The sequence below is a fragment of the Tyto alba genome, unplaced genomic scaffold (assembly GCF_018691265.1).
Source record: "Tyto alba isolate M040663 unplaced genomic scaffold, T.alba_DEE_v4.0 Super-Scaffold_17, whole genome shotgun sequence".
NCBI lineage: Eukaryota > Metazoa > Chordata > Aves > Strigiformes > Tytonidae > Tyto > Tyto alba.
Genome location: NW_024881279.1, coordinates 14,948,340 through 14,963,369, shown reverse-complemented (window position 1 = coordinate 14,963,369; position 15,030 = coordinate 14,948,340). Strand labels below are relative to the sequence as shown.

At 33.4% G+C, this 15,030-nt stretch overlaps 1 protein-coding gene across 4 annotated transcripts in view; it reads left to right on the top strand.

Annotated features, from left to right (window-relative positions):
* The window catches only part of GABRB2 (gamma-aminobutyric acid type A receptor subunit beta2), a 170,412-nt gene that overhangs the window by 49,325 nt on the left and 106,057 nt on the right, over positions 1-15,030 (top strand). For all 4 annotated transcript variants that reach the window (XM_042790260.1, XM_033005722.2, XM_042790261.1 and 1 more), the window contains exon 6: positions 8,806-9,026. In XM_042790260.1, the coding sequence (XP_042646194.1) occupies positions 8,806-9,026 (221 nt within the window). The remainder of the gene's footprint in view (positions 1-8,805; positions 9,027-15,030) is intronic.

Genomic DNA, 15,030 nt, shown 5'->3' with positions numbered 1-15,030 from the left:
CATTTAATGAATTGAGTTATCTGTATTATATTATCAGACTCTTTGTTTAGAGCAACATCTAGAATAAGTGGTTTTTGTCGACTTTTCCAAGTCCCTCGACTGTTGACTAGCTACAGTTCAAGTTAAATTTTGAAAAAAATTACATGATTGCCCAGCTTGATTAGTAATTTCACGCAGATGCCTCCTAAAATCTGTCTGACTGAATACTTTAGCCTGAGCATCTCAGTCTTTAAAATGGAGGTGATGTTTAGTACTTGCATAATGCTGAGACTACTGAAAATATTGCCTTAGTATTGATTAATATTCATGCTTAATCTTTTTTAAAGTACTGTTAGCCTCAGTGTAAATATATCTGAGATGTTGTCTTTGGCCCTCAATCAAAAGGGCATTTTCACATATGTTAATAAGGTTTATTTATCTTGATCTCACAGATATTACATCACAAGCAAAGTAAAAATTAATAGAGTTCTCACCTTTGAAAGAGTTCATAGGAGAAAAATCTTGCAGGCCAGAAAGTTTATCTGAAAGCCACCTGAATTGTTTTGGTATTCTGTGATATAGAGGGAATATGACATAGATTTGACAAACAGAAGGTAGCAGTAATACCAGCACAGCAGAAGAGAAAAATGACTTGAGCATATTTAGAAAAATGAAGAATATGTATATATATACTTTCTTTAGTGTGTCTGTTGAGGGTGTTGCCTTGCAGAAACTTCTCCATTGCTAACTAAAAAGACAGATAGCTTCTTACCTGAAAGGAAATACTAGCAAATTAATATGCTTAGTAAAACAAAGTAAGTATAGGAAAGTAACCTCTTTTGCCTTTAAAAATGAACCAATAAAATATTCATAAAGTGTTTTTCTTTTTAAAGAATTGTATCGTCAGGCAGCCCAATTAAATGGAATTACAGAAGGCACATTTTTATTAGTATACTGCATTTCTCAACAGCACTAAAGCATACACATTCTGTCTGAAGCTCAGATAATCAATTTTTTGTCAACTATTTCTCTTAATATTAAAAATAAATTTACACTTTTTCATTGACATAACTTTGTGGTGTGTTTTAGTATTTCTGAAGAGAGTATTCTGTCATCACTGATAATGTAACAATGGGGAAGTTGCTATTGCTGTTTTCAGGAGTTTTGTAAGCATTTAGAGTGTTCCCTTTACTTCATTGCTCAAAACAGCTCAGAGGTTTACTGTATCATCCTAAAACATAAACATGCTACCATTTGTTTGCAAGACTGAATCAGCAGAAGTGGCTGCTTAGTGAGATAAATTGGGAATTTGCTTGTGGTTTAGTTTGGACTCTAGGGATTACTGGTATAGTAACATTTGGAAGTTTAGACCTAGTACTGAGAATGCTCTGCTTAAAGCACTTCAAATTTTATTTCTTGAGGCTAAAATATTTTGAATTGCTGATAATTGTTACTAGTTCAGAGAAAATTAACACTGATGTGTACGGTTAAGTGAGGAGATACAGGACTCCTTAAAGTGTCAGCAGGCTGTATGTTAAAGGGAAGAACTGAAACTTCACGAGAGTTTAACAGGTTTCATAATGGGCAACCAAATTCTCCGTCAGCCTCATCTTTTGGCAAACTCTGCAGGTTGTAAATAAACAACCTTTTCTAGTAGAAAATGCTGAGTGCATCTCAAACTGGTTTGCTCTCATTAAGTCTCAGTTTCTATTGGACCAAAGCCTGCAGTTGGGAATGTAGGGAATGTTACGCATCCTTTTAAATGGGAAAATGCAGGTGGAGCTAGCTAGCATAACAATAGGCATATTAATGGCAGTTTTGCCATTGGAGTCTCCTTGCCTTGATGGAGTGACATCTCCTTGATTGAAGGAAGTATTATTAAAGGCTATATTAAAAAAAAAAAAAAAAAGTTAATTCTGGGGATGTTTATTAATTTCAATAGTCTCATTGGAAAATATTGGAAAATACCAATCTTAAAAATAAGTATTATGCTTTAAATGAACACCTACTAATTTTATTATTAATATTGTAAGTTGTTCAGAAGCTAATTACAATGATATGGAGCAGCATTACCTTAGCAATATTTTCAGTTTCTAAAGGTATTCTTAAGGCTGTATTTATATGTTAGCAACTTGGGAAAGTGTAAAACATCAGGAAAAAGAACACTTATCCAGATGTTACGCCTGTTTAGTTCTGTACCTAAGCACAACCTGAGTTCTCATGCTTCAGCCAGATTTTATCTCACTACCAATTACTATATTCTTAACCTGTAAACTTTTTTTTTTTTTCATTACAAGTGTCAGTAGTTTTTGGTAGCTGTTTCTGGGTTTTTGTTTTTTTGTTTTTTTTTTTTTTTTTTTTTGCTTTTGAGTCTCTTCTACAAAACAATGGCTTAGGTCATCATCTGCTCTCATCAAACTTCTGAATTGGATCTCCAGTTCTGCTTAATCACTGGTTTATTTTCACTCTATTTAAGAAGTTATTTTTTTGTTGTTGTATTTTCAATAATATTTTTTACTCTTTTGCATTACTGATAATAGGCTACAGTAAGAGAAATCTAGTAATAAAAGCAGTATAAATATGACTTCTGTTGTATGTATTTACCTTTCTGAAGATTTGTAGGACTGTACAATTGCATAGGAAATGATCTGTGAACTCAGAAGTACTCTCCCTTCTCTGTGAAATGGCTTGTGATACATAGGTAAATAAAAATTTTAAATTGAAATGTAAATAAAATTTTCGTTATTTCTTGTGACTTAAAATCTTTTATTCTACTTCAGACATGACTAAATAATAAAAGCACATATTTTTGTCTGAGGCAGAAAAATACTGTTTCCATAACTTTATAGAAAGTGACTATAGTTTGCATTTACTCGTCTTTGCATTTGTGTTGTTCATCTGAGAATCTTGCAATGCTGTATAAAGAGGGCTAGGTCCTTTCAAAAGAGAAAAATCTGAAGATATCAAGATACGTGACTCTCTTAAGCAAGTAGCAGTTAGATTACAGTTTTCAGTTCAAGTTCACTTAAATAAATCTTCCTCTTATTATCAAGAGACAGCAATTCAGAGAGCTACAAGACATACAGCAGATGCTTTTTGATTGGAATGACATGAAGATTGCTGGCTCAGTAAAAGTGCAGTATCATGGTTCAGTCTGGGTGACTTGTCAGAAATTAAAATCAATTGATGTTACAGGAAACATAACAGTCAGATCTTCTTTATTTCATTTCAGTGCATGAAATATAATGACACTGCATCACAGTGTAATATATAAATCACTGTGTAGAAACAATATAAATATTGGCTGCTGTCAGTAGCCCTAAGGAGACACAAATTTATGATCTTGTTGCTGAAATGGTAAGCAGTCTCTTACTACAGATTTCATATAATCAGTAGTAAGTAGTTTTGTGTCGAGAAGTCAAGCTCTGCTGACAGTTTGGCTTTCATGCACAAGTCTCTTGCTTGATTCAATAATACCATGTTTTCCAAAGAACTGTTGTAGGAAATAAATAGCCCATCTCTGCTTATTTGTTCAGCTGATAAATGAGAATTGCTGCTGAATAGTTCTGGGATAGGTGCTGCAGAATAAATGTTAAGCTTGCTTGTTGGGATCTTTTCCTTTTTGGAATGATCTTAGACTTTAGATCATACAATTCCCATCAAGAAAAAACACCTGCTAATTTTAGGAGACACAGTTAACTTGGAGTGTTTCGTGGATTTGAAGTGAGTGTTTCCGCCTGGAAGGCGGGACTCAGTAGATCAAGAGACTTCAACTTGAACTGTGTAAGGTTCTTGATGTCATTGTAATTTTTTTGAAGTAAAGATTTACAGAATGTGAAAAATAATTTATTTTGACACTCCTTTGGTATCACCCATTCTCTCAACAGTTCATTCTACTTTCATGTAAGTTACTTTGTGGTGTCTTCAATGTTAACAGAGCAGTCTCTTTATGTTAATTTTCTTGATGTGAGTGTGAGAGAGATAATTATGAATCAAACATGTTGTAATGGTTGGTTTTAGACAAAATGAGGATTGAAAGGATTGTCAGTCAGCACTCAGGGAAAGACATTGCTTTTGAAATAAATCCACTGAAGCTCCTTTAGCTTCAAGTGCTTTGTTTTGGATTGCTTTCTATACCACTCAAGTAGTGACACATTGTGTGCTTCCCACTGTAGAAACTGCGCACATCAGTGAAAACTTCATTTGAGTATGAGGAGGGAGTGGAATTAACATTTGCTCCGTTCTTCTTAAGTATATAATAGCTTTTGATATATTAAAATATATTTTGCAGTGTAGATTGTATACTTCTAGTAACTTTATCACTTTTAAATATGTCATCAACAGACAACTTTTAACATGGTACATGGTAAATAAATATAGCATTCAGGAAAAATCTTCAGCTACAAGCATTTTCAGAAGGAAATTATTTAACTTTAAAAATGCTTTACTTTGAAATGTCATATTTTTACAAGTTAGGAATAACCAGGAAAGTGCTGAGAAGTGGACTTAAACCAAACTGCAAATGAATTCTCCAATCGTTACTGATGAGTAGAGACAAACAACTTCAACTCCATGCTACGTATTATATTTATAATACACAGAATGTTCCTTTTACAAGTTTGTTTTCTCCTTTGAAGTGTCCTGATTTTATGACTTCCAGAGTGTTTCAGTAGCTGTGTTATATCCCTATTGACACAAGTGTTGGTATACATTTTTAACTTGTACTGTGAATCAGTCCTCTTCTGTGTAATGTAGAAGAAAAAGCTACATTTTATATGTTGTTTTTCTCATGTTGGACCTTATCCTCATGCTTTAAAAATATTTGTTTGGTACAGTCTTTTGCATTAGACTCCCACTGTCACTGTGAACATTTATGAAATTGATTTATTTTTTTTGCCTTGATCCTTTTGCCAATATAAAAAGAGAACCAACAATATACATTTCACAGTTCAGTGAAGACCTGTGTTCTATTTTTTTTTAAGCTAACTACAGGCCCAAAGTGGCATTTCTTTTTGTACTTAAGAAAACTTTAATTGAGAGTATTAATGAAATGAGAGAATATAAATAAGAGTGCCAGTTGTCAGAGTTGATGCTTTCCTGTGCAATGTCTTCCCTTGGATCTTTGAAGTTAACAGTCATTAACTGACAACTTGGCTGTCTGTAACAATTCTATTTATCTAAATTTAAGTTTAAATCTCCCAGCATATATACATTTCCCACAGCTAGATGTGTTTGCAGCAACCACCTCACAAAGATAATATTCAGGATAAAAGTTACTCATAAATATCCTAATACTAATAAAACTGTTTGTTACTTTTTTATTCATCTGAGAAAATTTGCATTAAGATTAACTTTTTCTCATATCTGCTGTTCTTTTGCTCACTGTGTGAAATGGAATAAAACTGGGAAGCTGAAACTGGTGAGGAAAAGAGGAAACATATTGTCTTTGATCAGGATAGAATAGGAGTAACTATCCATTTTCTGTTGTCTAAATTTCTGTGTCAGGACAGAAAAAAAAAGTTTATTAAATATCAGTCTATGTGAACAATGGAATAATAATGAAAACTATTCAAATTATAATATTTGTGTGTTTACAGAAAATACAGTATTTACCTATTTATATTCTAGTTTTTTCTTGTAACTTTGTCCATACTAATAAAATTTTGTACAGTATTTCAAGCTTCTTGTGCTCAGGGTAACTGAAGAACCTATTTATTGTACAATGTGTCTCTGCCTTTATTGTAAACAGTCTGTACCTTTGTAGTTTATATGTCTGTGTGATGGTATATACAGACATCATGAGGTTTGGTTTCATATTTCTTTCAACTCATTGTAATTAGTGCCTTGTGCTAGACTTCTTAAATGAAGTCACTCATGTTTCATACTTACTAAGCTTCGAACAATCCCATCCTGTGAATTTAATAGGATGAGAAGGCCTTAACAAATTAAAATCATCCTTTAGTATCCACTTCTATTCCTCTACTTTTGTGTGCCTGTCTTCCTAAAGCAGCAAGATATTTGCATGTTTGCTTTGATATTTCTCCTTAGAATAGAGGGGAATTCCCATATTTACTTTAAACATAACAGACTTTTTTCTTGTAGTGTTTCTGCTAGATGAGCATGTTCTTAATCTCAAAGTATAAGGTGTCTTGGGATGCTTTTGGGACACTTAGCACCTGCACATCATCTTTCTGAATTACTGTTTATTTGGGAGTTTGAAAAAAGCTGTTTCTCTCCTTTTTAAGGAATGAATTGCAGTTTATGTGGCAGGTTTTCCTTTTCTTTTTTCTAGCTAATCACTTATACTTTGAAATACGTAGTTTGGAACACATTGATTTTTAATAATAATTTATAAAAACCCCACCTAATTTAAAAGTTGTGAGGGTCTTACAAATAATTACTTAAGGTATCCTGTTTTGACCATCAGAAACTCCAGCCACATCTGAAAACCAGGGCCAACAGATGACAAATAATTTTTAGTTGAAACACCAGCTCTTTTTCTGGAACACAGTGTGTTTGATTCTGAACTTCAGCCAGGTGACTTGGCTTTTCTTTCAGCTACGCCAGTACTCCAAATTTACAGTTTTATGTAATTCCTTTTTATGCACTGAACCATACGTGTTGCATTTTCTTCCTCCTTTTCCTTTTCTACTGAGGTGTAAAGAGGGAAAAATGTTCTATATATATGCTATATATTAACACATGTAGATTATTCCTTAGAACAGGAATAAAATGCAACATTCCAAGGATAATAGGGGAGCAATTGCTACAGTTTATCTACTGTATGTTGTGATATATTAGTATAATGAAGACTAATGCATTTTCTTACTGGCAATATATTACGGAACATTTTCTGGTATCTGGTTATGAATCAAATACTGCAGAACAGTGATGAAGCACAACAGTAAAATTCTTCAGATGTAGGTGAAATGTTCTTGACAGTAGACTCTCATCCTGTTCCTGGGGGGGGTGGGGAGGAGAAGAGACTCCAGATCATTAAAACTGATTAAATTAGAATAGTTACCAGGTAAGTATATGTGGTAGTAAAATAATTGGAGAAACTTATTTGTTGTTTACCTACTTGTAATTGCGCAGTTTTGTTAATGTTTATGACCCCGTCCCAAAGCTGAGCTGTATTCTGTGTATGGGCTGGGTGTACATGCTTCCATCAGCAACTGCCATGTAGGGCTGAAGGCATAGCAAGTGAAGATGGTTAACCTTTAACCATCACAAATAGAAAGAAGATTGAAAGGACAGCACAACAATTCTGATTTTGTTTTGACAAGGAAGAAGTGCCATGCCGTAACTATTTGCAACAGAAGCATGTATTTTTTCCGTGCTTCAGTGAAAACCGAAGAGGCATTTCGAAGCTCATGTATGTGGGCTCTTCTTGGGAAAGATGCTTTAAAAATAAGACTGTTTCCACCATGGATATACACATCTCCGTAAAAAAAAAAAAACAGTTTATACTGATTCATCGGAGCGCACACTGTCCTGCAGAGGAGATAGGGTCAATTAGTTTGTCATTGCAGAGAGAACTCTCCTGGAATAACCACACTTCTCACAGGCCCTCCCTAATGCGTGATTTAAGGTGGACCTAAAGTGAAAAGTTACACCAGCCTAACTTATACATAATAAGTTTCATTAATAAAGAAAGGAAAAATAGATTTCTGGATACTCAGACATTAGTAATAGAAGTTATATCTGATTTTGATTTTCTTTCCAATTTGCCATTGACACTGGCTTGAATCCACGTAACTGGAGACACTTTTGTTGACTGTCTGTTGAAAACAATCTTTTTTTAAGCTAACAGTTCTCACTATTGAATGAAGTCTGTGTTAAATACAAATTTTAAATCACAATAGCCTGAGGACTGATTATGACTTCTGTGGAACAAGCAAAACAAAATACTGGTTTTAAATATTCTTCTTTTTGGTATATCTTCAGTATTGTTTTACAGCCGTTGACCCATTGATCCATGTTCAGATATACAGCTCCTTTGTGTATTATTTATGGAGTTGTTTTAGTATAGGCTAGCATATAATGAATATTCTGCCTCTGTATAGCAGGTCTTACAAAAATACAATTTTTGTAACTATTTTTTTCTCTAAAAGACCAGAAGATCAAAACATCTCCAAAATACTGGATATTAGTGGACTGCATCAAGATAAAGCAAATCTCATAATATTGCAAATACTTGCCCAGATGCTTAATTGTGCTCTCTGAATTGTTCCGTTGAAGTAACCAGAGTTACTTCATCTGTTAAATTAAGTAGAAGTCTAAGACTGTAGCATAGAAACCTCTGAGACTTCCCATTGATTTCAGTGCCCAGGGGAAAGTTAACAGACTTTGAAGAGATTTTAATTTAGAGAAGTGTTTGGATCGTAACTGCAACTTCAGAGATGCAAGGCCTGATCCAGAGCTCTCTTGAACACAGTGGAGACCATGAGATGAAATTCAGATCTGTGAATGTTCTTGTTTCCTAGAGCTCCCAGGCTTGTAAAGTGCTCCAGAAGTTGTAGACTGTTAAGCATCTACAAATTTGTTTTTATTTTATTTTTAAATATTGAAATGAGAACTCCCAAGTCTTTCATAAAATGTAAATATCTTATCTTTTCTATATTCTCATTTCTGTTATTAAGTATATACAGGATGTTCAGTACTATAAAAATAAATAAATCTACTTGTGGAAACTCTGAACAGAAATATTTGCCTTCAAGAACAGTTGCAATGAATAAACGTGTATTTGCATTATTTTTTTTTTGTGTGTGTGTGTATGTATGCTGTCTTTTTCAATGTAAATTTTTTTTGTTTTTATAATCACAGGACTATACCTTGACAATGTACTTTCAACAAGCGTGGCGGGATAAGAGGCTGTCGTATAATGTAATACCTCTAAACCTTACTCTGGACAACAGAGTAGCTGATCAGCTGTGGGTTCCCGATACATATTTTCTGAATGACAAGAAGTCATTTGTACATGGTGTCACTGTGAAGAACAGAATGATCCGTTTGCATCCAGATGGGACAGTCCTTTATGGACTCAGGTCAGTATGAATGTTTTCTAACTCTTGTTTTATTTTTAGTCTTTTAATCATGGCTTCAAATTAAAACCCATTTTTTTGCCTTTTTTGATGCTATTTTTTTAAATTGCTGTATTCTATATAACTGATGATATTCCAGAAACAATTTTAACTTTCGTATTCTAAGAATGAATAAAGATTTAAAAAAAAAATAATATAAATTTTGAAGATAAGTTGTCATTTTTATTACAGTTCGGACACTTGTTTTAAGAACAGATAAGACTGTAAATATTATTTTCAATACTCATTCTGGATTAAAAGCCAGTTTTAAAACTGCTTCCTCAAAGGAATTGGAATAAGAAATACAAAATGAGGATTAGAGGGGAAAAAGGGAAACTGTATGACAGCTGAATTGATAGTTTAACTAAAAGATATATTTTAGCAATTTTTTTGGTTGAATATTAGATTAGTTTCTATGCTACCCAGATGAATCAGTTTTCTGATTTTCACTAAAATGAGATATGACTTGAAATGTTTTTCAACCTGATGTTGTTATTTATGACTGTACAGAGAGTGGTGACTGGAGAAATGATTAGAAGAACTTCACCTTTGAGAAGTTCTAAGAACTGGGGGGAAAATGTGTGTTTAGTAGTGTTTATAGAAAAAGTAATTACCAAGAAAGTGATTTAAATATATTCCTGCAAAAGATGACTGATTTGATATGGTGTGAGTAGGTAACAAGATAGAAAGAAAGCATTGACTATGTTAAAAAATAGGAAAATGCTGCAGAACTTAAATCTAGAATATATCATGCTTTCACATTGAAAATAATATATGATAATTATTTTGGGGAAGCTAATTCTTAAAACTCTTATTAGTGTTTTTTTTCCATTTTCAGTGAGATTTTTCTATTGTCTGCCTATAAGTGTCATGTCAAGAAACATACACTTTTAATGTGGTTATTTTGTAGCCAGCTGTAAAGGATAACGGTACAGTCATATATTTAGTTCTGTCACTTGAACTTCATGGTCCATGTTTGTTCATATGTAATTAAGATCATCTATTACAAGTCACTGACATGGATGCTTTTTGTTTTGTTTTTGTACTTGAACACGCAGGTGTTTCTGGGAATCTTTACCCTGAATTACTTAGAGTGAGACAACTGAGCAAATATAACTAATCTTGATATATGTTAATATATTTCTCTTCAGAGGCTTTTGTTTAGAACATGGCTACTTAAATTGGAACTCAAACATCTAAACTAAGTCCTAAACTGTTCTAGGACATCAGATTTAATTTTTTTGTCATTTAATTTTCGCACCCAAACCTGAAAATTTCCAGGGTGATAAAGTTCAGCCAGTCACTTGTGCCAGGAACTGCCTTTCCCAGGACAGGCAGCTTCTCGCTCTAAGGTAGAAACCATTCTCCTTGAGATGGAGAGAGACTAGACCAGTGCTCACTCCTCTATGCTGGAGTCAGGCTTTAGATGCTTCCTGGCTGGGTGATCCTTAGACTTCTGCAGTCTGTGCCAGATGGTGTCTCATGTCCAGAGAAGGGGAGTGACAGGTGTGAAAATGTTCACTTAACAGGTACTTCATGGTATTGAGGCACTTCCCTAATGTGCAGGATGTTGATTGCATTCTTCATTGTAGAACCCAGAACATCTTCTACTTGGTGGAAAAGATCTGGTCTTTTTCTGGCTCCTTAGCTTCCTCTATGTTTAAGAAATAGCACTGCCTCTTATGGTCAAGGGATTATTTTTCTACTTAGAAAGTAAAGGGCTGATTGCTACTAAAAGAAATAAAATTAACTAGCTACATCCGATACACAGCAAAAATATGCCTTGAAGTATGACCACAGTAGGAAAGTGAATTTAAGAGCAGCAGCATGGCAATTTCCATGAAACATAAACCCACTTTGTTAAAACATGCAAAATTAATACCCCTTTTTTATTTTTTTGGCAGAAACTGAAACAATGTATTTCATTTTTAGATATGTAACACAGACCAGATATTCTCTTATGAACTGGAGAGAGACATTTTGCCATATATAACTAAACGGAATTCATTTGATTTACAGATTCTGCTCTTTTGTGCTTGTTATTATATTTACCAATTTGTATTGTGTCCAATTGTGTTTTCTGTGTGAGAGCAATTCAGTCTTTGGCATTATGGCTGGGAGTGAGTCTGGAGTTTTTGTTACTGTTCAATGAAACAACAGATATTTGGTTCCTTAAAATGGTGAAACTTTTTATTTACAGTGAAGTGAAATATAAAACAACTACCTAACACACATTTGCATTAATGGAGTGAGAGCAATAAGAGCATAACAAAGATCTTGGTATAGTCTGCAACTTAAGACTCTGAAATCATCATGTTTATTTCTCAGAATAAATTATGAAATAAGTATCAGGTTTAATGTTTTCAATAATTCTGAATTTTTGTTGCTACTGACTGCTTAACAATCCTTAATAATTTCTATTTTTGAAAATGTTGGTAAACAGGAAATAGAACTCACAAAATTTTTTTCTATGGAAGAATCAAGTAAAAGAAAGATTTTATTTGGAAACTGTAAAGCCATGAATGAAAAACACTTTTTCTAAGGTTTTGAGTTTTTGTTTGCTTCCCAAAAGAAACAAGGTATTGATGATTTAAAGTAAATTAGCAACTAAAAGCTTAGGTTTACTTTTTTTAGTTTTAAAAATTCTGATTTTCACACTTTTTAAGACGGTGTACGTTTTTTATATACTTACATAAAATAACTTTGTCTGAAAGTACTTTGCATAAAATATTCTGGACCACTACAAGAATGAAGTTTTGTGGTTTTTTTTTTTTTTTTAGCTGAATTGGTTTTGGCACTGCTTCATTATCTTAGATGAAAACATTTTTCCTTTTCATTGAGCATATATAGCAAATGAGTATTTTAATCTGTTATGATGTGATAAAGTGAGATATTCTGTATTTTTTTACTTATAGCTGTTTAATGTAATTAGATGAAACATTATTAATGCTTTGATCCTTTATTTCCCAGAATTATTTTTTTTAGTACTTGCCATCACAATACGGCATCCAGAATGGTTTTAGAATAATTCTGTGTGTTGTTTCTATTGTAGAACTTGTGTACCACCCAAAGGAAAGGTGTTCAGAATAATTTTCTTTTACGTCAAGAAGTTCAGATCAGGAAATAATTTTCTAGTATTCTAGTACACCTAGCAATCTCATATTTGTGATTATCAATTCTTACATCCATTTTAAGACTCTGATTGGTATGTTTCAAGTGTTCTCTTTGTCCTGTGAGCTGATACAAGATGAATGATGGATGTGAATTCTTCCTTCTTTCCTTTGTTGTGCTGAAATGAACTGTACACTACAGGCACTGGCAAGATGACTGTCACCTTCTACTCTCCCTACCCATCACAAAAGATTAGGGGCTGCAATTGTCATGGGTCCTACTTCAACTACGTACCTGAACAGCAAAGAGGGGAAGGACACCTTGTTTCTCGGTGAGGCAGTGTGTTCTGGTATAGAGACTATGCAGCTTTTGAACAGAAACAAAGAAAAGGTCCAGCTTTTGACCATAGGATATTAATAAAGTCCAACTTGTTTTCTAGTGCAAAAGTGACCAAGTAGCCTCTAGGTCTGGTAGGACTGTCAGATTAAAGTTATCAACTATTATTAGTAATAAAACAATTGTTATTCTTAGCTGCATGGAAATGGGGACCTAGCAATGCTAGTTTAATAATAAAAATCTTTCTTTTCGTTTATTGTACCTTATGCTATACTAAAACCTGTGGGAGAATGGCCCTTAAGGTTATTTGTTGCATTTAGAAAGATGCACTTCGGAGAGGATACAGTAGATAGGTCAACATATAGCTTTCCCCCTCTTGTATAAATTCACACACACTCTGTCCTGAGTGTTGGAGGAAACATAACCCTATTTATTCTTTAAGTGAAAAAAAGAAAATTCTGGTTAAGGGTTTTTTTTCTAGCTTTTGTGACATATTCAGGTTAAAAAGAAAAAAAAAACACTTAAAGGCACAATAGGTAATGGATTTGGATGAAGAATTTTTCTTTAGTCTCAGTTATTTGAATGAGTAAGTGTACTTTAGAGAAATCTTGACTGCATCTATGTATGTGTATTTTTGTAATACATATAAATGAAAATGTTACACTGGGTAAGAATGTGTAGTGTATTATTATGATTTTGAAAAGAAGTATGTAAATTTCTAGCTTTATATTTTCTTTTCCAGTTTGTAAGATGTCTATCTGTCTATCCTTCTCAGGATGTAGCCTTTTTCTAAGGAGAACAGTAGAGAGACTTGCCAAGACTAACCTGATTATCAATGTAGGTCTGTCATAGTTGGATAATTACCCTCAAAAACCCCTTCTTATATATCCTAATTATTAATGATCCGTGGACAAACTTTTGTGATGGAATGTAGACAATCCTTCCTTCTCTTCCTTAGAGTCAACTGAGTGGGTCTCAGAAAGGCTTTCTGGCTAAAATGTCTTTTGAACACTGGGGTGGATGGGGCAAATACACATGCTGGTAATACAACAGAATTATGTGATTGGACATATTCTGCTTTTGCCTTCATTGGACTGTGTGACAGTCAATGATATGAGTCTAATGTTAAGGTTTCAGTTTTATAGCTTTGGCTATCTATTTCATTTAAAATTATTTCAAAGTTAATCTGATTTAAAGTGTCCACAGTAGTTATATATTTAATGCCTGCTTAGTATTAATTTCCACATAATTTAAAAATGCCTACTTAATACTAATTTCTACATGTAATTCAACAAAACCCTGTACACAATTACTGTTCTGGAAATCACTACTATTATTGCTGTATTAATTTATGTATACTTGCAGTGACATATTCCTACTTTGAGATACATTCTGCTAAACTGAGATTCCCCTAAATATCCATCTTAAATTTTGACTTTTGCCTCCCCATCCATCTATATATAAACGTGTATGTATAAGTGTATACACACACAAATACATATATACATATGTTTCTGTGAATTTGATTTCATTTACCTTGATTGCTGTAACCGAATTCATTGAACTACAAGTGATCTTATTACTGAAATGGTAATGTGTAAATGTAACCATCCCATTCTTTTATGTCCCTATAGTTTAATCTCTATTTTGGATATAGCAAGAGGTGATCGCTTAACATTGTTCTTTTTGTTTTTCCTAACAGAACCCCCACACAGTATGCATATTAGATCTGATTAGATGTAACGTTGTGAAGATACATTTCAGGAAGAACAAGGAGGCAGTTTTTTAAGCACCTGACTTGTGCTGTCACTGGAAGGAGGGAGAGAGAAAGAGAAATAGCTAATAATGAATGTAGACATCTATATGGTAGTTATGATGTCCTCATAGCCTGTCCTATTCACTGCAACACGGTGTCAGTGAAGGGGATAACTGAATTGTGACCAATTTTTTACAGAGAACATGACATACTGGTTGCTTTAGGTTTAGAAGGATTTTTATTTGAGGGATATCTCCCAGCTATTTATGTTCTGGGAAAATGATTTCTTTCACATTCCAGTTGCAGTATGGTATTTACAAATATAATTGAACTTTCTTTTTTTTCAATTTAAAAAAATGGTTTACTTCATATTATTTTTGTATTCCATTTGGCAAGAAAATTCTTCTTTGCTGCCAAGACCAGTGCATTCAATAGATTATAGGCTCAAATCACTGAAGTGGTAGAAAATTGCAACATATAGTCTTAAATGAAGACTCATTACAGGGAAAATTACTATGTGTTAGTAGTTAAGATGACTTGCAATGGGATATTAGTGTTTTGACAATGTATATAGAAAAGTAAGCTTAAGAGGACCAAGATTCAAATCTAGGATAACATTTAGTTTACAGTAGGTTGAGCAAAGCTTGACTAAGATATGCAGCCAGAACTCAGGAAAAGATACGACTATAACTAAATTTCTGTATGTTAAAATATCTGGTTTATACACATAGCAGAAATAGTTGCTACGGTAGGTAAGATTTGCTG